At 44.0% G+C, this 26,262-nt stretch overlaps 1 protein-coding gene across 1 annotated transcript; it reads left to right on the top strand.

The window, feature by feature from the left end:
* The first annotated feature begins 540 nt into the window (after positions 1 to 540).
* Positions 541 to 25,928, top strand: PCP4L1 (Purkinje cell protein 4 like 1). Its single transcript, XM_043877485.1, has 3 exons — positions 541 to 784; positions 23,955 to 24,009; positions 24,834 to 25,928. Exons 1-3 carry the CDS (start codon positions 776 to 778, stop codon positions 24,977 to 24,979), a joined length of 210 nt encoding a protein of 69 aa, XP_043733420.1. The 5' UTR covers positions 541 to 775; the 3' UTR covers positions 24,980 to 25,928.
* The last annotated feature ends 334 nt before the right edge of the window (positions 25,929 to 26,262 follow it).

The raw sequence follows: 26,262 nt of genomic DNA, 5'->3' as shown, positions 1-26,262 counted from the left end.
CTCCTAAGAATAAAATCTTCCGAATCAGGCACTTAAAACTTTCCCTGTTCTTTGCTACAGAACACTGTCCCCTTCCATCTCTCTCTCTTCCTCTCTCTGTCCCTCTCCTTCCGTTCCTCCTTTCCGCCCTTCTCTTATTCAGACTGCCATCCTATAACTAAATCTTAATCTGCAACATCTCTTCCCTTTACCCTTTGATTCACTGCTGCCTGCTTCACATGGACCCTCTTGATTTCCGTCCAGCTCTTCTTTCTTCACTTTCTCAAACTCACACACCCCTTCCTTCCCTCTCTCTCCTTCCTTCCTTCGTATACTATTCCTTCCTTCTTTGCTCCCCCTACTTCATTTTCCATCCGCTCATCCCCCGACGGTCTCCCCCTCCTTCCCGCTCTCTGTCTTACCCTAGTTTGGAAATGCAGCAGACCTCTGAGACTACCATCATTGGTTACGAGGGGCTGTCACTCTGAGGCAGGAAGAGCGCCTATTGGTCGGCTTGGAGGCGGGTTTGGCGCTGACTATAAAAGGTGGGGCCAGCGGAGGTTAACCGCGCGGCTCTGACAGGACAGGGTCGGAAGGGGACTCCCGGCGCGGATCTGAGCGCTTGGAGCTGGGGTGCGGGTACTAGAACAACGGCTCTCTGCACCGACTCTCCCCGCCTCACCAGCGGGGACCCTGCTTCAGAGCCCGGCAACTCGCTGCCGTCGCCCGTGCAACCCGAGGGCCCTTTGTCTCCCCTGCACGTGCCGCGCCCCGCGCGCCCCGTCTGGTCGCTGAGATGAGCGAGGTGAGCGGCGCTGCCCGACTCCCCGCTGCGGGCTAGGGCTGCGGCGCGGGGAGGCCGCGGCTCGAGTGTCCCAGGGCGGCTCGGGAGGGTGCTGTAGTCCGCATCCGCGGAGAATCCTCCCGGGGCGCCCACCTGCTTCTCCGGAAAAGCGCCCGTATCCAGGCGCTGGGAGCGATTGGAAAAGGGAGGCTTTAAGTTTCCCGACTGTGGGTGGCGATTTAGGGGGGCTGGAATCGAATGTAGAATGGAGGGAGGCTGAGGTCTCCGGTTATAAATCTTACCCTCAGGATGCGGCTCTCTGCATCTGTTTTACTGCTCCGAGGTTACCCGGGCTTCCCTTCACTCTCCTGACTTCTGAGAAAAACATTCACTTCTGTCCTCCTAGGGCTGTATTGCTTTTACACTCCTTAGGTAGCATTCAGCCGAGAACTCCAGCCTTCGCCCCCTAAGGTGGCCACTTTGCCCCTTTTAGGAAGGTGACATCCCACCCTCCATTCATTCAATCAAGAGCCAACTGTTGGAGGGACCATTTCTGTCATTCAGAAGCCTTGTAGAGGGGGCCTGTCCGGCTCCTGGGGAGATGTCCCCTTCAAGAATAGACCTCCCTCTGCAGTGCTTGTTGCATCCTGATGCTCCGTGGTCATCTGAGCCAGACCCAGTCCATTAACTGTGATTTCCTCTATTCAGAGAACACTGTCCATCTGTGAGGGTCAAAACAGAAACTGAGAAAGACCTGTCCCATTGTTTGACTGCATTTGCAGGCATCCAGAGACAAGGATCTTCCTTTCTAAGTGAAGTCAGTATGGGCAGTGACATCACAGGCTTGGTTTTGGCAACCCCTTTCCTAATACCCAGGATCCTGTGTTAAATCCAACTTCTCATCTATATGCCAGATCCCAGCTCTGCTACTTACTATATGGCCTTAGGCAAGTTTACTAAACCTTTCTCTGCTTCAGTGTTTTATCTGCAAAATTGGGGTAATACTGGTTGTTCTAATGTTCTTAGTACCCGGCACAGAGTAGGCACTCAATCTGTGTTAGCTATTCTCTCTCTCTCTCTTTTAAAAATTTTAACTTAAAAGCATTTTTTTAAGAGTGTTTCAGAAAAGCTAGCTTGAGAATTCTCAAGAATACAGATCAATGAAGGGGCAGGACGCTGGAGCCGGGTTCTCAGTTTAGATCTTCACCTTTAGCAAGAGCTCTGCTGGCTACCAAAAGCTGTCACCCAGGGAGCCAATTAGGGCCAACTACTATGTTTTGGTTGCCATGTCCACTAAATTCATCCTGGAAAATTCAGCTAGTTTGGGGGCTGCAGATGAACTAAAGTGGTTTCCTGTCCCTCATATAGTTGTCACTGTGATTACAGCAGCCTTTCAGAAAGAAAAGAAAAAAAAAAAAAGAAAGATTCAATCTTCTTTCCTTTTGCTTTTCCAGCTCTAATATGAGAGGAGAGGTTTTCTGTTTCTTCTTTTCACTGAGGTCTAGAGTTCAATGCCCCCTCCAGTGTTTCTAAATCTGAAAGTTGCAATTCAAGCCGTCCCCTGGGGGTTTGTGATCTGAGGGCTATGCCAACACGAAGATGTATGGTTAGTCTGTGCTTTTAAGGGGAAGTGCACAGCCTTTCTGTAGAATATGCTACAGGGGCTGGGATTTAGAGTGGTATTTGGTGGAGTGACAAAACTGTCATAAAGCAGTGTCAAAGAAAACAATTTGGTGTTTGAGGGGAATGTCAAGTCTTGACTTAGCAGCTGTACTTGGCTAGCCTCAATCAGGAACTCAGGTAGAATGGTGAGAGTAGGATCCTTGAATGGGAAGTAACCATCACTTGTCTGCAGGGCTGCCCAGACTTCCAGGCTGTCAGAGTGATCTGGCTCTAACTAGCAATTTAGCTGTCAAAGTTGCCCCCTAATACGGAGCTGAGCCCGACTTCAGGGATGAGTATTTATGAAATCCAGAAGCAGCTACCTGGGCTTTCACAGAGACCAACTGTCTCTGAACCAGATCCCCAAAGGGCCTTGAATTCCCTCGAGGCCCAGACCCAGCCTGTTTTCTTCCTCCTGTAAAAGTTATGATGAAAAGCGGAAGTGTTGCCCAGAGCTCTGCGGCTCCAGGGAGACTCCGAGCTCCCTTATTTCTCTCAGCCCAGCCCCAGGGGTCTCCTATTTCAGGCTGAGTTCGAGCCAGGAAAGCCCTGTGCTCTCGGAATCTTATGTAAGCTTCACCTCCTCCACCTGCTTCTTTTCTTGCTTCAGAGAAACTGCATGCAATGAGAGGATTTGGGATCTCTTTAAGAGATTCCCATTTCAAATGAAGAGCAAAAGTTGGGCGGGGAGGGGGTGGTCTCCAGACCTAGAGGACAAGTGTAGGGTCCTGGTGACCCTGCTGGGGAGGGTCTCTGGTCACACTTGGCCTTCCTGTCTCTTTGCTGTCACTCGGTACTGCAGCAGAGCTTTTCCTTGTGAGTGTGTGTGCTCATGCGCAGGGGAGCCGCAGGCTCATCTCCAGCTTGTCTGCATTCACAGCTGCAGGCAGGAGTTGATTGCTGTCAATCAGTCCGTCTCTTATAGTTTAATAACTTTTTGCCAGTTTCGGTGAAGAATGGGAATGGGAGATGCATCCAGTCCCTGAGGGCTCTTTCCTATAATCCCTTCTCAAATGGTATGAAGTCGCTCAGTTGTGTCCAACTCTTTGCGACCCCATGGACTGCAGCCTCCCAGGCTCCTCCATCCATGGGATTTTCCAGGCAAGAATACTGGAGTGGGTTGCCGTTTCCTTCTCCAGGAGATCTTCCTGACCCAGGGATTGAACCCAGGTCTCCTGCACTGTAGGCAGATGCTTTACCGTCTGAGCCACCAGGGAAGCTTAAAGCACATTTGCAAGTTTTTCTGTGATCCTGATGCACTTCTCAAGTGTAAGAAAGCCCAGCTGGAGGAATCCCTTGGCCCAGCAGTCATTCTGTTGAAACAAAGGTTATGGAGGTCTGCTAACTAGTCCCATGGTGTCTGCCCCATAGTGTCTGTCCCTAGGCTGGCAGGGGATGGAGCAAGGGACAGATCAGTTAGAAACCTCACTAGAACCAGTACTCCCTCCTTTATTATTCTGCTCGCTGTCTTCCTAGGTAATAGGAATGGAACATGGTAAAGAATCTGCCTGCAGTTCAGGAGACCTGGGTTCAATCCCTGAGTTAGGAAGATCCCTGGAGGGGCAAATGGCAACCCGCTTCAGTATTCTTGCCTGGAAAATCCCATGGAGAGAGGAACCTGGTGGGCTAAAGTCCATGAGGTCACAAAGAGTCAGACATGACTGAGTGACTAACATATCATACTTTGGGGATCACATTTTTCTACCTGTGCATATCTGTCTGAGTCTACAAGCCTTCCCCACAATGGAAGTTTGGTCAGAGTGACATCATTCTGTTATATCTTCTGTGAACCAGTTGTTAGGGAACCTGGTAGGGGCTTGGGGGAAATCCAAGTTTCTCTCTCTTTCTCATTGTATTTAATTATGATGATAATTATATTGGATATATAAAATAGAAAAGCTTGATATTGGAAAGCTTTCTACCTCTAGAAATATCTGTCTTCTAAAGTAAGAGAAACCATAACTTGGTTCTAGAATTTGCTCATCTCTTTCTTAGTTATCCATCCAGGTTGTTGACTTTGGCTGCTTGAACAGGAAACTCTCTGGTTGGTCCAAGTGGACGACTTTGCCATCCTGTGACCCAGGAATATAGATGACTCTTTTCCCTAAGCTGCAGCTGTGATCAGTTACACTTTAGAGTATCAAGTCTCTATAGGGTCAGGCATCCATAAGTAATGTGGCTGAAGTCCAAATATGCAAACCTGCTGTCTTTCATATCTGTCTTTGGAGGGTCTTAACCCTGAAAAGTGATGGGTATAGGCTTGCAGAGGCAGTGGAGGAAGAAGGATTAGGTTAACAACTGTCTTTTCAAGGTTGTGATTCTATAAATGCCTCCTCCTGTTTTCTTTCTGTTTTTCTGTAGTTTGAATTGTCTTTCATGAGTCCATGTTATCATGGGAAAAAATAAGCTTAGTTTTGCAAAAATATTTCTAGAAGAAATACAAGTAATATTTTTCATCAAGAAAATCTCAATATATCAAAACACTTTAGTGATATAATTTCAGATTCATTAAGGAGCCCTAAAAGTCATCTGGTCCAATCTTCTCATTTTGCAGATAAGGAAACTGAGGCCCAAACCTCAGTATTAGAGTCAACAGTGGGCCACAGACGACTGCCTTCTTATCCCCAAAGAACTTTCCCTGAGACTCTTAGTGTGTGACCCCAGTGATAGAATGATGTAAAATCTGCATGCAACTTTGAAGGACAATATTACAAATACTTTAATTAGATTTAATAAATCTGATAGAGAGAAAGGAGAGACCAACATAGGAATGAAAGCACTATTCTTCCTTGAGATGCCTAGTCACCTTAAAAATGGGTGCAATGAATGTGCTGAAGTGGAGTAGGTCAGTTAATAGGAATCAAGGGAAGGGGAAGCCTGGAGGCCCTCTTTTCATGCATTTTTAGCTTCTGGTGTCCATCATTGATTTCCTTAAGTGTAGAGCATCAAGGACCAGAAGGAGAGGTTTTCTTTCAGAGAAGAAAGGAATGGCCAATTTTGTTAACTCTAACGTATTTGACTTGGAGGATCCAGTACTGAAAAGTGGGTATTTAAGTAAAATTGCTATACTTGATGATCAAGCCGATGCTAAACAGTCCTCCTTTATTTGGTCACTCGACTTCCAAAGAAAGTATAATGGCTTCCGGAGGAGAAATCTAGAAGAGGGAAAGAGGAATGTATTAGGCTGGCAAAGTAAGTGATCAATACTAAGTGCATAATTTTCTAAATCCATACTCCAAACCTGCTGCTCAAAATGGCTTGACTTGCCCAGAATTATTTTACCTGCAAGAGTAAGCCAAGCCAGAAGCAGATCCAAAACCACTTTCTCTAAGAAATCTGCATCTCTGCAGGTGCCTGGACCTGATCACGTTCTCCTCCTTGAAGCCTGACAACTGCTTAATTCCAGGCTGACACCAGAAGGCAGGCCCACCTAGGTTTCCCAACCCCCCATCCAGGAAAAAGAGGTGCCATTTACCATTCTGTTGTCCTTGGCTCTGCCTCCCTCCCACACAAAGCCCTCCAGCTGTGTGTTTGCTTTGTAGGCTGTGGTGGGATTAATACGTTTATTTTGGGACATTAACGCCATGGGTGGGATGCACATTGAAGATTAGAGTAATAAATGAAGCTTTGGCACTGCTCTCTCTCCCCCACCCCTACCCTCAGTATGGGGTGAAGGCACAGTTCCAAGCTGTGTGCAAAGCACCACAAATAACACTCATTAAATTGTGGCAGTCCATGCTGGGGGGAAACGGGCCGGGGCCTTTGACTCACTGCATACCATGAGCTGGCATAAATGAGGAATTTTGCCTGACTCCGGTGGGGGGTACTGCTATTCCAGGAAACAGAGGTGGGGTGGCTGAATCGGGAAGGACAAACCAGGGGGCTTGGGAGCTTGGACTGCTTAGATTCTATTCCTGTCTTAGGAGGCACCCGAGCTATAAGGTATTTGAGTTATATGCCTTATGTTAGAAAAAGAAGGTGTGTATGTAGAACTGGGAGTAAGGATTTGTAGTTCTTTTTCTGTTATAATCTTGAGGGTGACCTTGAGAAAGTCTTTCTGAAGCTGTTTGAGGACTGCAGCTGGTTGCTACACTGAAAGAATTGAAACAGTTCCAACCGTGCTCCAAAAACAGCAGTCTGGGGTCTTTCAAGGGCACCAGGGGATCCCAAAGGCCTTTCTAAGGATCTTTAGCAGTGAACTTCATTTAACATTGTGGGGGGGGGGACATGTCAGCAGGGATAGAAGGGTCTCTGGGGGGCTGAAGCCTCTTTGTCACAACTTGAAAGCAGATGCACTAACCCTGTCTCTCTTCCCTTTCTGTGCCTCTAAAGCAAACAGGGAGCTTACACAGCCTAGGATTTATGTCAATACTCAGGCAAGAAAGAGGTGTCTGGGATTCATATCTGGGATTTTTAGGATTCAGCCCCTTTTTAGATTTCCCTGCCCTGGACTATAGGACAGGATTATAAGTCCTTGTGCCTATTCATCTGGATAAAGTGATTCTAACAGTACTATAATGTGTGTATAACATGCTTTCATTTGCCCAGCATCCAAGTTTATCATGCAAAAGCAGGGTACATGTTGCCCAGGTATGATGAGATGCTCCTTTGTTCCTGCCTGTTGCTGCTGCTAACAACCTGTGATACCTCCTGAAAGATGCCAGTAGGATGAGAAGTATAGGAAAATCTGGGTAGTTTACCTTTCCTATGGTTAGTTTTAACTTGCTGCCTGGAGCAGAGGGGGTGACACTGTCTTGCCTCTTCCCTGTGACAATGGTTGCTGTGGCAACACCACTGAAGATGAAAGAGACAAAGAAAGGAAGAATTGCAGCCCAGGAAGGGGGTGGGGCAAGTAGGGCCTAGAGTTACAGGGTACCTATTTCCCAATAGTGGTAGCAAGGAAACAGCACCCAAGTTGCTACCACTTTGACTGTTTTTGGGTGCTTTGCCAAGACAATACTAACCAAACTATCCTCTGAGGCAGGGAGTATATTTCCACAAACATCTTTGTGATACATAGGTGGATGAAATAACTTCAAAGAGGTGTGGTTTATTTGCTGCTGAGCACTAATCACCTCTCTGTGGTCTATAACCAACCCCCCCCCCCAAAAAAAAAAGAAGGAAAAAAAGCAAACAAACAGTGTGTTTGTGTCTAAGGGTTCTTTGAAATAAAACATGAACACTGTTGGAGGTACTCTACTGGAGATCCTCTCTTGTACATCCCTGACCCGGGGCTAGTTCCAGCAGGCTCCAGGACTCCAGACATGGGCAGCTGCTGTACAGAATACAATTTCTATACAAGAAGTCTGTTGTTGGACCCTTTACCAAAGATTTAGAGCCCTTGTCAGCATTTTTTGGGGTCAGCCACTGGGAAGATAGGGAGATTGTGATTTCCAGGGTTAGTTTAGGGTAAAAAGAGATCAGTTATGAAACTCCTTTCGTACCAGAATAAGCCTCAAGGGCCTTTAGAGCCCTCCCGGTGTTCCCTTCTTTCTTCAGTCCCGCTTAGTGAAGACCCACTCTGCGGGAAGCTCTGCTGTTGCATTCCAGGACTTGAACCATGCAACACCCTAGTAACTTAACCTGTGCTTACATTCAACCCAGAGTTACCTTACTTCAGAATAATAACTATTTGTGTTAATATGGACTAGACATTTTACATTTTTCTAGTTCTTTTTACCTTTTAGGATAGATATTTCTCTTCTGCAGATGAGAGATCTGAGCACAGCAAGGCTAACTGCCTTCCCAATGTCACACAGCTAGGAATGGCAGAGCTGGGACAGTCAATTCCGATCCAGAATATGAACCCAGATCTGTCTAACTCTACCTAATATGGCATACTGCTTCCACCAGGAATTTGAGGCTTAAGAAAATTTTAATTCATGTAAAGAAATATCTATTGAGTACCTACTATGTGCAAGGTATAGGTTGCAGTTACTGCTAGTGATACACAAATAAATGGACTGAGCTTTCAAGGAAATGGGCTCTGGGGGGTGGTGAAGGTGGGGAAAGGGAGGTAAGACAAATACACAATAACCATAATACGAGTACTATGAAATACACTTCTAGAGAAGTTCTTCCCCTCCACCCTCAGCTCTCTTTCAGGTAAATCCGCTGAAGTGAGGAAAAACAATGACCTAGCTTCACTATCTCTGAACCACTACAAAATGAGGCCCTCAGCTATCTAGAAATAAATTAGATTTTAGAAAGCTAGGTGAGGTGGCAAATAAAGCAGAGTTGGAGCTCCCTTCATTCTTTCGACAAATATTAATTGGGGACTTACCTGGTGGTCCCATGGTTAAGAATCTGCCTTGCAACGCAGGGATTGTGGGTTCGATCCCTGGTTAAGGAACTAAGACCCCACATGCCACAGAGCAACTAAGCCCGAGGCCCACAACTCCTGAAGTCTGCCCACTCTGGAGCCCATGCCCCACAACTGGAGAGTCTGTGTGCCACAATGAAAGATCCCACATGACACATTGAGGATTCTGCATGCTGCAACTAAGACCTGACTCAGCCAAATAAATAAATACCTTTAAAAAAGTGTTAGACTGAAAAAAAGACAAATACTGAGTATATATCGTGTGTAAAGGCATTGTGCTAGACCCTGGGACTGCAAGAGTGAATAAGATAGATACTGCCTCTACGCTCACAGAAGCTCACACTGAGATGGGGGAGACATTCAGTATCTAACCACTAAATTAATATTTAATTACATTAATAAAAAGTACTATCAAGGAGAAATACTAGGTGCTATGAAAACTTATAATGAGGGACCTAGCCTAGTCTAGGGGGCTTAGAAGAGCTTCCTGGAAGAAGGAATTCTTGAGGAGAGCTCTGAAGAATAGGAATTAACTAGGTAAAAGGGGAGCAGGGGTAAGAGAACCGTGTGTCAAGGTACTGAGGTGGGAAGGAACAGAGATGAGGTTACTAAGGTAATCAGAGGCTGCATAATGTTGGACCTTTTAGACCATGTTAAGAATTTTCATCTCTATCTTAGGAGCATTGGTAACACCTGGGCTTTTAAGGTGGTCTACATAAGAAACAGCTGTGTTAGGGTGGTAACAGTGGGAGAAGTGAATGGATTAAGAGATATTTGGTAAATAAAGTTAACAGGACTTACTCTTGAATTTGGATATGCAATATAAAGGAAAGAAAGGTATCAAAAACAATTTCTAGGTTTCTGGCTTGTACAACTGGATGAAATGGGGAATGTTGCAGAGGACTAGGTTGGGTAGGTAGGATTATGAATTTAGTCTGAAACTGAAGAGTTTGGAGTTTCCATAAAACACCCAAGTGGAGACGTTTTAAAGCTCGGAGGGGAGGTTTGGGGTAGAGATATGTGGTCTGCCCTGTGCATCCATAGACTCCACCAACAGTGGATCCGATTTCTGAGTCTAAGAAGGCAGAACCCATGGAGAGCCAACTGTACTGTGCCATTTTATATAAGGGATTTGAGCATCTGTGAATTTTGATATCCATGGGGATCCTAAAACCAATCCTTCTTGGATAACAAAGGGAGGTTGTATATTTGAGTCCTCAATGGCATTCTGCACTGTTGAATATGGTTTAATTATTATTAATCAATAATTATTGTTATTAAGTAAAATTCTAAATTTTATTCCTCAATTGCACTAGCCACATTTCTAAGTATTCAGTAGCCCCTTGTGTCTAGGGAGTGCCATATATTAGATGGCACTCTATCATTTCAAAATACTTCTGTTATTGCAAAAAGTTCTACTGCAGGGGTCTGCAAACTTATCCTGTGATGGGCCAGGTAGCAAATATTTTTGGCTTTGTGGGCCATGTGGTCTCTGTTGTAGTTACCCAACTCTGCTATTGTGGCCCCAAAGCAGCAGAAACATATGCAAACAAGGGCATGCCTGTGGGCCAGTAAAACTTTATTTAGGAAAACAGGCTGCAGACCAGATTTAGCAGTCAGCAGTAGTTTGCCGAACCTTGTTGTGTTGGATGGTTCTGGTATAAATGATAAACTGAAGTCATAGGTACATATAAGATCATCTGGGAAAAGAGAACAGAAGAGAGCCTATGCCTAAACCTTGAGAGCCTCCAATACTTAAATGTTGGCAGAAGTGTCCAGAAAGAAAAAAAAAAAAAAAAAAAACAGGAAAAACTGTGATGCCCCAGGAGCCAAGGAAAGAATGTGTGTCAAGAAAGGTGAAATGATTAACACTGCTGAATGCTTCAAGAGGTCAAGCCAAGTGGAGCTGAAACTTTGCATTTGATTTAGTATCATAGACAACTTTGGTTTCCTAAAGAGCCATTTCAGTGGAGAAGGAGTAGAAGCTAGGTTGAAGTGGGCTGGAGACTGTATGGGAGGTAAGGAAATGGAAACAGTAAATGTTTTGAGGAGCCCAGTTATGAAAAGAAGAGAGACATGAGAGATCCTGGCCCTCACCCCCACCCCAGTCACCTTTCTACTGTTTCTTCTCAGCCTTTGCTAGCTTCTTGACCTCTCCATAACCTTTTTATCTCCCTTAATAAAAAAATAAAGTATAATTTACTTGAAGTAAAATGTACCCTGATCAGAGTATAGTTCTGTGAATTTTAACAAATATATAGTCATATAAACTCCACCAAAATCAAGATATACAGCAGTTCCATCATGCTCAATTTCCCCCAGCCCCCTCTATAGTCACCCCTCCTATGACCTCAGCCCTTAGTAGTTGCTGGTCTGTCTGCCGTCCCTATAGTTTTTCCTTTACAAGAAATGTCACATGATTGGGATCATACAATATGTGTGTATCCTTTTGGGTCTGGCTTCTTTCACTTAGCCTAATGCCTTTGAAGTTTGTCCATGTTGTGTGTATCCATAGTTCATTCCTCCTTTAATTGCTGAGTAGTAGTACATTGTATGGATGTGTTACAGTTTGTTTATCCATTCCTCAGTTAAGGGACATTTGATTGTTTATAGTTTTTGGTGATTACAGGTAAAGCCATTATAAACATTCACTTAACAAGTTTACATGTAGACATAAGCTTTAATTTCACTTGAGTAGATGCCCAGGAGTAGGATTGCTGGGCAGTATGATAAATGTACCCTTAACAAACTACCATAGGGACTTCCCTGGTGGTCCAGTGGTTAGAACGCCACACTTCCACTGCAGGGCGCACGGGTTTGATCCCTGGTCAGGGAACTAAGCTCCCACATGCCATATGGTGTGGCCAAAAAATAAATGAAGAAAAATTAAAAAAAAAAAAAAAGAAAAAAAGGAAAGAAACTACCACAGTAGCTATACCATCTTGCATTCCCAGCAATGTCTGAGAATTCCAGATACTCTGTATCTTTGCCAGCACATGGTATTGTCATAAACAAAACAGGCAAAAAACCCAAAGCAACAATAACAATTCTCATTAGGTATATAATGAGATCTAATTGTGGTGTTAGTGTGAATTTCTCAAGTGACTAATGATGTTATACATATTTTCATGTGCCTATTTGTCATCCATGCATCCTCTTTGGTGAAGTGTTCAAACATCTTGTCCTTTTTACAAATTGTATTAATATTATGGAGATTTGAAAGTTCTTTATATATACTGGATACAAGTCCTTTATCAGATTTTTGATTTGCAAATATTTTTTTCCAGTCTGAGGTTTGTCTCTTCATTCTCTTAGAAGTATCTTTCAAAGAGTAGTTTTAAATATATATATATATGTGTGTGTGTGTGTGTATTTTTTGGCCATGCCAAGCAGGCCCGTTGGATCTTAGTGCATCAACCAGGGATCGAACTTGTGCCTATTGTAGTGGAAGTATTAAGTCTTCTTTTTTTTTCCTTAACTTTTATTTTATATGGGGTGTAGTTGATTAACAAACAATGTTGTGATGGTTTCAGAACAGTGAAGGGACTCAGCCATACATATACATGTATCCATTCTGCCCCAAGCCCCACTCTCATCCAGGCTGCCACGTCTCACTGAGCAGAGTTCCATGTGCTATACGAAGCGCTGAGTCTTAACCAGTGGACTGCCAGGGAAGTCCCAGAGCAATTTTTAATTTTGACAAAGTCCAATTTATAATTTTTTTCTCTTATGGATTGTGCTTTTGGCATATCTAAGAAATCTTTGTCTAACCCAAGTTTGCAAAGATTTTTTTCCTGTATTTTCTTCTAGAAGTTTTACAGTTTTAGGTTTTATATTCATTTCAAGTTAATTATTGTACAAGGTGCAAAGAATAGGTTGAGGTTTTTTGGGGTTTTTTTGTACATGGCTAGCCAATCATTCTAGCACTCTTATGAATGGATCACCCTAACCTTTCAATATTGAGGTTCCTCCAGGGTTGGTCCTAGAGCTGATTCTTTTCACTCTAGTGGTGGCTAGAAAAGGAATTCAAATTGATGAAGGCTTTTTTTTCTTTTTCTTAGAGAAAGGATGAGGTTTTATTTATAAGTGAAGAAAATTGATTTTAAAGCTTCTTGAGAAGGAGAAAAGGGGAATGGGCTCTAAAACTCAAATGGAAGGACAAGACATCATCTGAATGGGTGGGGAAAGGGAGGGTGTTGCTATGTCGTACCTCTCTCTGCAGTCTCAGTGCCTGAAGACAAAAGACCCCTAAGCCAGCAGGCCTGTCCTTCTCCTCCTTCCCCACAGGAAGGGGGAGTCCACAACTTTTAACAGCAGAGGAAACAAAAGTTACTCATGGGGAATTGGCAGCTACTGCCAAGGTGATCGAATGGAACATTGGAACACATCAGGCCCAGAGGTGAGGAAGAAAGGAATACAGGAAGAAAGGCAGGGAAAGAAACTAGGGCCCTCTAGGGAAAAACAGGAGTTGATGGGCCTCATAGTTGCTAATTAGTGTTTGGTGTGTATTGAGAATTAAGAAACATTTAGTCCTCTGTGGGCAGTGAGGTGGAACTGAACCAAGCTTCAACTCACTAGAAGCTTGGAATAACAGGCTTCAGTGTAAGCAAGGGAATCATTTGGAATGGAAACCAGTAGGATGATCCTGCACATAGAATTCTCAGAATCTGAAAGGCTAGCATCTGGCCCTGGGAGTGAAGACCACACAAACAGGCTATGGCTAACCCCCAGGGGTTAGCCTGGTGTGTGTCAGGAGGCCCACTGAGCAAACATTAAAAATGAAAGCCACGAACTTCCCTGATGGTCCTGCAGCTAAGACTCTAAACTCCCAATGCAGGGGACCCAGGTTCTATCCCTGGTCAGGGAACTAGATCCCACATGCCACAACTAAAGATCCTGCATGCTGCAACTAAGACTCAGCCAAATACATATATATTTTTAAAAACTTGATATATATATATATATATATATATATATATATATATATATATTTAAAAGATGAAAACCAGAGTCAGTGTGGTTAGCTCAACTATCAGAGCAGGAATCTGAATCAGTAGGCATGGTCTGGGGTCAGATTCTTAAATTACAAATAAGCTTTCCCATATTGGGAGGATGGGACCATGTAGAGTGGTAGTCTGCAACCTTTTTGGCACCAAGGACTGGTTTCAAGGAAGACCATTTTTCCACAGACCAGGGGTTGAGGGGAGTGGAGGTGGTGGTGGGGATGGTTCTTGGATGATTCAAGTGTATTACATTTATCGTGCACTTTATTTCTATTATTATTACATCAGTTCCACCTCAGATCATCAGGCATTAGATCTGGAAGTTGGGGACCCCTGCTCTAGAGTGTACACCAAGAAACTGTTGGGGACTATGGATTGAGAGAGTAGTACTTGAATACAGCTGTCTAACTGTGGAAATGGAAGGAAGTCATGACCCCTAGGACTTTCCTTCTTACCCAGGGATTGCTCTGCTGTGCGGGAAAACTTGTCTGATTAAGTCATTTTCACGTTGGACATGCTTCTCACGCTGTATGTGTGTGCCACATGCACACACATGCTTATGTCTTCGGCTGGAGACTGGGATATAGCACAGCATATTGTTCAAGAGGGTGGACTCTGGAGTTGGACTGTCTTGGTTCAAATCCTGGCCTTGCTACTTCTTAGCTATGTGACCTTAGGTAAGTTAATTAACCTCTTCTGGACCTTAGTTTTCTTATCTGTAAAGTGAGACTAGTAACATTACCTATCTTATAGGGTAAGAATTCAATGTGTTATATTGTAAGAATTCAACGTGGTAAAGTACTTAGAAAAGTGACTGGTACAAAGTATTATATATATATGTATATATATATATATATGATTTTTAGTAAGATGAGCTAGTGCAGTGAAGGTTGCTCAGTCGTGTTTGACTCTTTGCGACCCCATGGACGTAGCCCACCAGAGTCCTCTGTCCATGGGATTTCCCGGGTAAGAATACCGGAGTGGGTTGCCATTCCGCTCTCCAGGGTATCTTACCAACTGAGGGATCAAACCTGCGTCTCCTGCATTGCAGGCAGGTTCTTTACCATCTGAACCACCAGGGAAGCCTTAAGATGAGGTTGGGTGAGAAAATGAGGTAGCATGGCATTCTAAAGTCTTTTGATTCCCTCCAGTTCCCTGAGATGGGTTCTATAAGGACATGGAAGGATTTGCTAAGCAATTTAACTGTTGTTATTTCTGGGGTCAGAAGAGCTCAGTATTGAAAAAAGTAGAAGAGCACCTGAGAGTTAGTAATTAATACCTGGCCAGAATGAGAGGCTGAGAGAGCAGCTGAGAAACAAAAGCTGCTTGTTTCTCAAGGTTCTCAAGAAACAAGTCACCCGTCACAGCTCTTGTGGGTTAGACTCGATCCTCTGCAGGTGTAAGTTTTTGTGAGAGATGCTCATAGAGCATGTGGTTCACATAGAGTGGACCTCTGTGCCTCCTTGGTTTGCCTGAAATATGGTTAATCTGATGGCTTCCAGATAGATGCGCTGCTGCTGCTGCTGCTGCTAAGTCGCTTCAGTCGTGTCCGACTCTGTGCGACCCCATAGACGGCAGCCCACCAGGCTCCCCCGTCCCTGGGATTCTCCAGGCAAGAACACTGGAGTGGGTTGCCATTTCCTTCTCCAATGCATGAAAGTGAAAAGTGAAAGTGAAGTCGCTCAGTCGTGCCCAACTCTTAGCGACTCCATGGACTGCAGCCTACCAGGCTCCTCCATCCATAGGATTTTCCAGGCAAGAGTACTGGAGTGGGGTGCCATTGCCTTCTCCGGATAGATGTACTAGAGAATCTTTATTCACTCACCTAAAATTGCTGAGTTTCTAGGAGATACACAGGAGGGTTAGGGCAGGGACCAGAGACCAGTAAAGGGCTGAGTATGATGTAGGGGGTGGGAGCTAACAACTTGGGATTTAACTGCCCCCAACCCCCACACCGCACCAAATCACTAACCACTAAATCCAGAAATCCAGAGTGTTTGGAGCAGCTATTTTGAGAACTGGCTGCAGAGAGTGCAGGGAGGAGGGGCAAGTTGAAGCTCTAACATATTACTTTTTAGTAGAAGGTATGAGAGAGATTTCAAGGAGGATTGTGAGTAATAGGGTTTTCTTCTCCTTTTTAGAACCCTTTTCTGCTCTCCCGAGTGACCTCTCATAAATTTAAGTCAAATAGAGCTGAGAACCCCTGGGTGACCGGACGGCTGCTGTGCCATGGCTCCACTCCAGGGCCAGTAATCTCAGGAGAGACTCCGGAAGGCAACAGCTGGCCAGGCGGAGGGAGAGGGCTGGCCTGTGCGGTCCAGTCCCGATACATACTCCTGCTTAGTGGATTCTCAAGGTTAGCTGATATGGGAGGGAATGTAAAGGAAGAGACAGCTACTCGAAGGGAAATATTTAGAATTGGAGTCCAGATTTTCCTCCAAAGGGGAGGGATGAGAGAAAAGACTTGGTGGATTAAGGGAATGGGCTTAGAGAGAGAGAGGGAGGGAGGGATAATAGTTAAAGCAAGGGTCAGATTCAGGGGTTTGCTGGTAACAGAGAAAGTAGGATTTGAAGTCAGAGATCATGGGACTATAGAACTTGCCTCTAGACCTATGACCCACTTGTCTGGACTATTGAATGTTATATCCTATTACTAAACACCCCATCCGTGTCATGCATTTGCAGTGTGGACAGACCTCTTGTGATGACAGTGTGGCATCATGGAAAGTGTCACCTAGGTAACTACTGGATCATTATATTGATCGTGCGAAAAAAAATTTACTGTAGGAAGACAGGAAGACCATGGGAAAAGAAAGAGTATTGAGTGGCCAGTCTCCCAAGACTCTCAGGAATAACCCTTCCTCTTGTGAAACCTTTTTTTTTTTTTTTTTTGTCAAAGCGGGACAGGAGGAATTCTGTAAGGTTTGGGGAACACTTTTGTGCATGTTCTTTCAGATTTTTAAATAAAAATGTACATATACATGGATAAGCAATTTATATCTCTTATAAAAATTGGACCATATCAACTTATAATATCCTTTCAAAAACATTAGAGCAAAAATGAACACATTGTAAATCAAATATACTTACATAAAATTTAAAAAATAATTTAAAAATTAGATAGTTATTTTATAACTGTCTGCTATCTCCAGTACTTTGCAAGATATTAGGAAAGCACAAATAAATCACAAGACTTGAAAAAGCAGTGTAGATGTGACCAGTATATCCTTTGAAAATCATATCTTAACCCTGGGGGTCCAGTGGTTGAGAAAATGCCTTGCAATGCAGGGGACATGGTTCATTCAGTCCTTGGTCTGGAAAGGAAGATCCTATATGCCTGGGAACAACTAAATCAGCACTCCACAACTACTGAAGCCCTCTCTCTGTGGAGTCCCTGAGTAGGAACTACTAGAGCCTGTGCATCTCAACAAAAGATCACACGTGCTGCAATGAAGACAAGACGGAGCCAAATAAGTAAATAAATAAAATCACGTATGGTCAATAAAGCAGTCTTAGTTTGGCCCCACATTTTAACTTCCGAAAGGATGGGATTGTCCATCTACCTAACAATTCTTAAGTTTGTAATTTACTTTTAAAGATGCTTTCCCTAACAAATACAGTACAGCATCACTGTTTTATAATCATAATTTTTGTTTTACTTTATTTTCTTTTTTAAAAACTATTTATTTATTTGGCTTCACTGAGTCTTCTTTGTGGCACTCGGGATCTTTGTTGTGATGCATGGAGCATGTGGGCTCAGAAGTTGTGGCTTGTGGGCTTAGTTATTCCACGTCGTGTGGAGTCTTAGGTCCCTGACCAGGGATTAAACCTGCACCCCCTGCATTGCTGGGCAGATTCTTTACCACCAAGGAAATCCCAAACTGTTATTTTCTTATTTCTCTCTAGCTTTTTATTAGAAAAATTTATCAGAGTTGAAAGAATTGTTCAATGCACATCCATATCCTTTCCACCTAGCCTCAGTGATTGTTAATATATCAGCATATTTGTGTCAGCATGTGACAGTATTTGATCTTGGGGACATAGTACAGTGGTTAAGAGTGTGGAGTCACTCTGCCTGGGTCCCAGAGAAAACAGTTTCACTGTTTTCTAGTAGTGTGGCTTGAACTTGGGCAAAATCTTCAGTGTCTCTAAGCCTGTTTCCTCACCAGTAAAACAGGATGACATCTCAGAGATTTAAGAGGATGATATGGGACAGGGTTTGGCACATAATAAATGCTCGAGAAGTATTATTTGGGAACCTGTCCTATTTGCTCACTCAGCCTGGAAGATAGGGACACTGTCTTGACTGGTTTTACTTTAAATCTGTGCCCATTAACTTCAAGTGAGCCCTTAGGGCTGCCTGGTAATCCTGCCACATCTCACCAGTCATTCACTCTCTTCACTTTGTTCGATGACTATTTCACTCAGTCACCTCTCTCCTCAAATCTTAAATACTTTCTGCCCCTTCTTCATTCTTAGCTGACAAGTGTGCTTGTGTCACTGAGAAAATAGAAACAATCAGAAGAGAACTTTCATACATTCCCATTACTCTTGCCATCTTACTTCCATCTATACCCCTATTCTATGTCTTCATTCCTATATTGTGGATAAACTGTCCATAGTTCAGTTTAAGACCAACCTATTTACTTATATTCCCTGGTAACTCAGACGGTAAAGCATCTGCCTACAGTGTGGGAGACCTGGGTTCGATCCCTGGGTCAGGAAGATCCCCTGGAGAAGGAAATGGCAACCCACTCCAGTATTCATGCCTGGAAAATCCCATGGACCGAGGAGCCTGGTGGGCTACAGCCTGTGGAGTTGCAAAGAGTCGGACACGACTGAGCGACTTCACTTCATTTACTTATGCACTAGATCCATTTCCTTTTGTCTATTCAAGATCACTCTAGTAATTATGACTTCTATTTTCTGCACCATCAGGTTTTCCTTCTCTACTAAATCATTCCCATGACTCCACATCCTTCCTCAGCTACTGTCCAATTTCTCTGGGTCTCTTTAAAGAACTCTTTGAAAGAGCTATCTTTATTCACACATCCATCAACAAATCCAACTTATTCTACCATGAAAATTGTCTCAAGTCTTATCACCTCTCTCACTACCACCTGTTTCCCCTCTTTCTTTCTTGCCTCTCTCTAGTCTGTTCTCCACCCCACAGTCAGTGATCCCTTAAAAACACGTCAGACCATGTTTCCTTCAGCATCAAACCTTGTAATGCCTTTTCATCAGCTCAGAAAAAAATCCAGGACTTCCCTGGTGGTCCAGTGGTTGGGAATCCGCTTGCCAGTGCCAGAGATGTGGGTTCAATCCCTGGTCTGGGAAGATTCCACATGCTGTGGGGCAACTAAGCCTGCGTGCCACAGCTGCTGAGTGGCATACTCTAAAGACTGTGCTCTGCGACAAGAGAAGCCGCTGCCGTGAGAAGCCCATGCACTGCAACTAGAGAGTAGTCCCTGCTCACCTCAACTAGGAAAAGCCCACGTACTGCATGAAGATCTAGGGCAGCCAAAAATAAATGAGTAAGAAAAAGGAAAACAGTCTCATCTTTTCCCTGGTCCGAAGACATTCATATTCTAGCACCTGCCCAACTTCGTTTTCTATACTCTCTCCCTTTCTCACTCAACTCCAGATGTGCTGATTTTCTTTCTCTTCCTGAACACACTTGGCACAAAATCTGCCTCAGTGACTTTCCACCTGATGCTTCATCTGCCCCCAAGGCTCTTTTAGATATTCACCTGACTGGCTCTTATATGTCATTCAAACCTCTATGTCACTCATCAGAGAGGCCTTCCTAGACTACTCTGTTTTATTTTCCTTCTTGGTGTTTGTCACTAACTGGCATAATTGTTTAATGAGTTCAGGGACTTATTAATAATTTTGCTCATTTCTGTATCCCTAATGTTTAGAACAATAATTGGCAGATATTGGGCAGTGATATATTTGTTGAATGAATGAATCTTGTGTTTCTTCTATATCCCTTTCATGTATAGAACAGTGCTAAACTCAAATATAAGTCCATGATAAGTATTGATAAAAATAGGGTAGAAATAGCATAATCTACAGAATTGATGTTTTCAAACTGTGGTGGTGGAGAAGATTCTTAAGAGCCTCTTGAACAGCAAGAAGATCAAACTAGTCAGTCCTAAAGGAAATCAACCCTGATTATTCATTGGAAGGACTGATGCTGAAGCTGAAGCTCTGATATTTTGGCAACCTGATGTGAAGAGCCTACTCATTGGAAAAGACCCTGATTCTGGGAAAGATTGAGGGCAGGAGGAGGAGGTGACAGGATGAGATGGTTGGATAGTATTACTGATTCAATGGACATGAGTTTGAGCAAACTCTGGGAGATAGTGAAGGACCAGGAAACCTGGCCTGCTGCAGTTCATAGGGTTGCAAAGAGTAAGACACAACTTAGTGACTGAACAAGAACATAACATAAACTGGATTCGATCAGCTTCCTAAAGTAGAACCCTTATATCTGGCAGTCATTTAACAAAACTTTGCTTCTGTAAAATGAGGGATAATATTTTATACTCCATTGAGCTCTCCCAAGGATGAGATGAGAAAACATTTTTGAAAGCACCAGTTTCTGTGTTTTGAAAATATCAAGTACTCAAAATTGTGAAATAAACAAACTCTAAGGGGACCCAGAAGCCTACAGGAGTGACTGTTTCAAGATGAATTGTACCTTGAGACTGAGGAATGACCAGATGAAGCAGTTCTGTTGGTAAGATTCTGAGGAAGGGGAGTTACTATTATGTTACATCTAACTCTCCATCTGAGCAGAGAGGCTGGAAAGAAGCACACATATGAACTGACAGATCTCACTTCATGTTCATGAACTTGGCCTTGTGAGGGGCCTTAATGCTTCCCAGAAATCTTATTACTGTTCCCTAATCCATTCACTTTCCTCCTCTCCTCGATGAGTATTTTGTCCCTTCTTCTCTGCCCTCCTCCTTCAGCACCTCTTCTTGCCTCTTGAAGGATCACCTTGTTACCTATTTTACTTCAGATACAGAAGCAATTAGAGGAGACCTTGCAAATGTTCCTACCTGCTTGTGTTTGGGCTTGTGTGGCTCTGCTCCCCTCCAGTTCCTCTGGATGATCTGTTCTTAGCTCCTGTCCAAGGCCACCCCTCTACTCACGCAATGAATCTTTCACCCTTTTCTGCTCTCCAGCAATGAACCTCTTTCTCTCATACAGTTTTTCCTTCTTTACTGGATTATTTCCACAAAGCACAAATATTCTGTAACTTCTGCTGTCTTAAAATCTTCTTATGACCCCATGTTCCCCTCAAGCCACAGCCCCCATTCTTATTTCTTTGGAACTCCTTCTATATTTGCTGCTTTAATGCCTGTCCTCCTTTTCTCTAAGGAACACACTACAATCAGATTTTTCCTCCCTTCTTCGACTATAACTTCTCTTGTCATTGTCACCAGTGATCTCCCCATAGCAAAACCCAATGGTCAATTCTTGATCCTTATTTTACTAGGCCTACCTGCAGAATTTGACACAATCACTCTCGTCTCTGTGAGATAGTTTCTCTGTGTGGCTTCTAAAGTGCTATGATCTCCTGGGTTTTCTCCTGGCTTTCTTCTCAATTTTTTAAATTGACATTTTGTCATTTCTACACCCTGTAATCACTGGAATGACCCAGGATTTGATCCTGTTCTCTTCTTTATTCGAATTCACTTCCTTGGTGATTTCACTCAGTCTCATGGCTTAAATACCAACCACATGTTAATAATTGCCTAATTTATATCTCTGGGCCAAGGCCTTCTCTTTCACTCTTTTGAATATTCAACAGTGTATCAAAGCAAATGCTGGATACTTCCGTAGGCATCTCAAACTTGTCCAAAAACAAACCCCTGACCTTTTCCCTAACACCTGCTCTCCCGGCTGTCTTCTTCATTTCAGAAAATGCCAATTCCATTGTTTTTCATTTCCTCAGCCCTAAAACTTTGGAGTCATCCTCAACTCCTGTCTCACAGTGCCATTTATCCAATCAACCAGTCACTTTAGTCATAGCTTGAAAATAGTGTCTGAGGGGTCCACACCTATGGATTCAATTAACTGAGGATTGAAAATATTTTTATAAAAATTCCAGAAAATTCAAAAAATCAAAACTTGGATTTGCTGCAAGCCAGCAACTATTTATAGAACATTTACATTGTATTAGATATCATAAGTAATCTAGAGATGATTTAAAATATGTGGAAGGATGTGTATAGGTTATATGCAAACATTATGCCATTTTATGCCGACGTGCGCATCCATGAGTTTTTGTATTCTCAGTGGTCCTGGAACCCATTCCTTGTGGATACTGAGAGACAACTATATACCAGAGTTGAACTACTACTCCCCACTTCCACAGGTTTCCCAGGTGGTGCTAGTGGTAAAGAGTCTGCCAGCCGCTATGTAAGAAACTCGGGTTTGACCCCTGGGTTTGGAAGATCCCCTGGAGTAGGATATGGAACCCGCTCCAGTATTTTTGCCTGGACACAGGAGCCTGGCAGGCTGCAGTCCATGGGGTGGCAAAGACACAAATGGGCACTTGAGCACACCACTTCCACTGCCATCTTGTTGATCCAAGCAGCCATTATCTCCTACCTGGTTTTCTGCACTAACTGCTTAGCAGATTTTTCTGCTTCCTCCCTAATGCACTTATGTGCAAACTGAAGGTCTCTAATGGCTTCTCCTTGCTCTTATGGTAAAAGTCTAACTCCTTAAAATGACTTCCAAGATCCAACATGGTCTGCCTGCACTCCCAGTTATTTCTAATCTCATCTTCATTTGTTGTTCCTCCTTCTTCCTCCTCTCCACTCCAGATACACTGGCTTCTTGCTGTTCGCAAACAGGCTAGTGACACTTCTGTTTCAGGAAGGGGGACCTCTTTCTGGGCCCAAGAGTGGGCTCTTGTCTAACAGTCAGAAATTAGTTGTCTGAAAAGACACATGAGCTGATAAAACTAGAGACTTTATTGGAAAGAGAACCTGGGCAGAGAGCAGCGGGGTACGGAAACCCAGGAGAACTGCTCTGCCACGTGGCTCCCAGGTTTGGGTTTTATGTTGATGGGATTACTTTCCAGGTTGTCTTTGGCCAATCATTCTGACTCAGGGTCCTTCCTGGTGGGACATGCATTGCTCAGCCAAGGTGGATGCCAGCAAGAAGGATTCTGGGAGGTGGAAGGACGCATGCGTCTCCTTTTGACCTTTCCCGAACTCTTCCGGTTGGTGGTGGCTTATTAGTTCCGTGTTCTTTGCTGGGACCTGCTGTCGTAAAATAACTCACACATGGTTACTATGGTGCCTGGCCAGGGTGGGCGGTTTCCGTCAGTGCTTCCCCTAACACTCCACCCCTTGAAAGCTCTTGCCCTCCACCATAGGCCTTACTCCCTTATCTCCTTCAGCTCTTGGCTCAGACGCCACCTTTCAGAGAGGGTTTTCCTGACCACTCTGTGTACAACCGTATTTCTCTGTTCCCACCTGGCATTCCTGCCTCCCTTTTCTGTCCTTCGTCTATAGCACTCCTCACCATTTAACATAACAATAATTTTCTAAAATATTTTTTTTTTATGGACCATTTCTAAAGTCTTTATTGACTTTGTTACAATATTGCTTCTATTGTTTATGTTCAGGTTTTTTTTTGGCTACAAGGCATGTGGGATGCTAGCTCCCTGACCAGCAATCTCACCTGCTTCCCCCCCCAACTCAGATTCTTTTTTTTTTTTTTTTAATTTTTTTATTAGTTGGAGGCTAATTACTTCACAACATCTCAGTTGTGTGTTTTGTCATACATTGATATGAATCAGCCATAGATTTACACTTATTCCCCATCCCGATCCCCCCTCCCACCAACTCAGATTCTTAATCACTGTACCAGTAGGGAAGTCCATAACAACATAATAATAGTTTTGTTTATTCATTTGTGTATCTAAATCCTAGAATGCAAACTCAATGAAGGCAGGTTGTTCCTCTTTTGTCCTCTACAATTTCCTTAGCAACAAATACTTTTTGAATAAATTTTGATGATTTTTCTCTCTCTCTCTGATCTCAAGACTCACTTCTTCAAAAGGCTAAGAGATGTACTTGGTAATAGGAGGACTTGAAAATTATGATGGTGATTCTAAGGGGATGGTACCTTAATACTTCCATTAATATCTAATACTCTGATTTTTCTTCTCCAGCTTAACACCAAAACATCCCCAGCAACCAACCAGGCACCTGGCCCTGAGGAAAAGGGTGAGTGGGGATGGGCTAGGAAGTTTATAGAGCAGGTAAATATTGGGACATGAAAACAAGGTGAGCTGTAAATCTGGAAGCTCCTAAAGTCAGATGTAACAGGAATAAGAATGTAATAAGTGAAACAAAGCACTAGTTTAGGACCACTATATCTATAGGCTTCCTTCTACTTTTTTCCTAAGAAGTAAACCTACCAGTATTTACTCTTTGATTTTAGAAACTGGCTCTGGAATGCTTGGAAACAGGCACACAGTGATAGGAAGAAGCTCATCAAATAGTCCCGGACTCTGTCTCAATCAGAACTTGAGAGAAAGCTGGGGAAAGAGAGCTCACTCTGGTACTCTGAATTGTTGTTGTTTAGTCGCTAAGTCGTTTCTGACTCTTCTGGACTCCATGGACTGTATCCCTCCAGGCTCCTCTGTCCATGGGATTTCCCAGGCAAGAATATTGGATTGGGTTGCCATTTTCTTCTCCAGGGGATCTTCCCAACCCAGGGATCGAACTGGCGTCTCCTACACTGGCAGGCGGATTCTTTACCACTGAGCCACCAAGGAAGCATTTAGGAATAAGTGATGACAGAAGACATTTGTCATCTTAGTTTAAGAGTTGCAAAGCTCCTGAATAATTACTATAACTAATTCTCACCCCAGGTACCCTGACTCAAACTCCTAGGAGATTATTAGACATTCTGTGTCCTAGCAAAAGTTGGGGGCCCACACAGAGTCTAAGCAGAAAGTGGACTTTAACCACTGTATTTGGGGCCTGGGGAAAAGGGCTGGGGCCATTCAGGTTTCCTCATTAATGAAACTTTCAACTGTCTGCAGGGAAAGCTGGCAGTGCCAAGAAGACTGAGGATGAGGAGGAGGAGATTGACATTGATCTGACGGCACCAGAAACAGAGAAGGCTGCCCTTGCTATTCAGGGCAAGTTCCGGCGATTCCAGAAAAGGAAAAAGGATCCCAGCTCCTGAATAACCAGCCTTACCCTCTCCTCACACCCTGCTCCCTCCCCTCTCCTTTTCCACAGCTCTGACTCCCGCGTGTCTTTGTCTCTTTGTTCCACTAGCCTCTCATAGAGGCAAGTTCAACCCTTATACATTATTTATTCCAGCCCCTCAAGCCATTGTCGTTGTAGAGGCATGAGGAACAGAGGCAAGATGAAGAATTTAAAAGGCAGCCACTTGTCTAAGGGCGGACCATTTTCTCCTGGAGATACAGCCACTTGATCAGTACCTATGCCTTCCCTATGAGGTTGAAGAGCAAGAGGATTTGAGGTGGAGAGAGGGACCCCTGATAATGTGGGAGGGAGGGGAATGCCTTCAGAGTAGGGTGCCCAACGGTGGGGCATATACACTGTTCCACTGGTTACAAAAGTTTCACTTCAGGTAGCATCTTTTCCCCTTCACATCCTTCTCATCAGCACCTCAACTCCCCTCCTATGAGCTAAGCCTCAGTGGGAACTGGAGCCTCCCTTTCCCCTTGGCAGACCTAAATCAAGCTGCTTCCATGTTAGTGCATGCTGAGTAGATTAGTTCCGAGGATGGGAGACTGGGACAAGGAAAAGTTTCCTTCATCATGTGAGTCGAGAACCATATGGGGCAGACATGGAAGAGGTTCAGGGGCCACAGGCAGGGAAAGGGGAAGATTTGAGAAGGAAAGAAAAATGGAGGAGGAGGAGGAGGTCCCTAAAGACACAAGCTACTGCTGGTAAAGCTGTATTATGTAAAGGATTCTTGGGGATTCCTGCCTACCTCTAACCCCTCATGTCTAGATACCCTCAGAGGCCACACAAATCGAGTGACCCCTATAGTTCCCACCTGTCTCATGGTGGAGTCAGAGCAGAATTAGAATAACCACTCTATGTGATTTTAGCATGTGTAATAACTATGAAAACAATAAAAAAAAAACCTCTCAAGTGGAGCCGTTTGACCTCTACTTCTGTATTTTTCTCCGGAGGAATATGAACGTAAGTCTGAGCTGGCCTCAGGGAGGTGGTAGAGCAACTGCACAGATGCCACGGTGGCTCAGGAAACTGATGCTGGCTGAGAATTTGCAGACCGAAGCCCCCTCCTACCTTCGTTCCCTGACCTCGTCCCCACCTTGATTCACCACCCATGCAGTCTTTATCTGCTGCTGCTGCCACCCCCGGCATGCACCTGCAAGGGCGCTGTCTCCTGCTCTTTCCCCTTCCAGCTCAGTGTACGCTCGGGGGCTCTGCCTCTGGAAACAAACCCCATCTTCCTTGCTCCCGGTC

The sequence above is a fragment of the Cervus elaphus genome, chromosome 20, assembly GCF_910594005.1.
Source record: "Cervus elaphus chromosome 20, mCerEla1.1, whole genome shotgun sequence".
Lineage (NCBI taxonomy): Eukaryota > Metazoa > Chordata > Mammalia > Artiodactyla > Cervidae > Cervus > Cervus elaphus.
This window is presented reverse-complemented; position numbering and strand designations above follow the sequence as displayed.

Excerpts from the sequence above, each read along its gene's own strand:
- PCP4L1 (XM_043877485.1), top strand. Across the intron at positions 24,010-24,833 it reads ACCTGGCCCTGAGGAAAAGG|GGAAAGCTGGCAGTGCCAAG; the intron begins GTGAGTGGGGAT and ends AACTGTCTGCAG.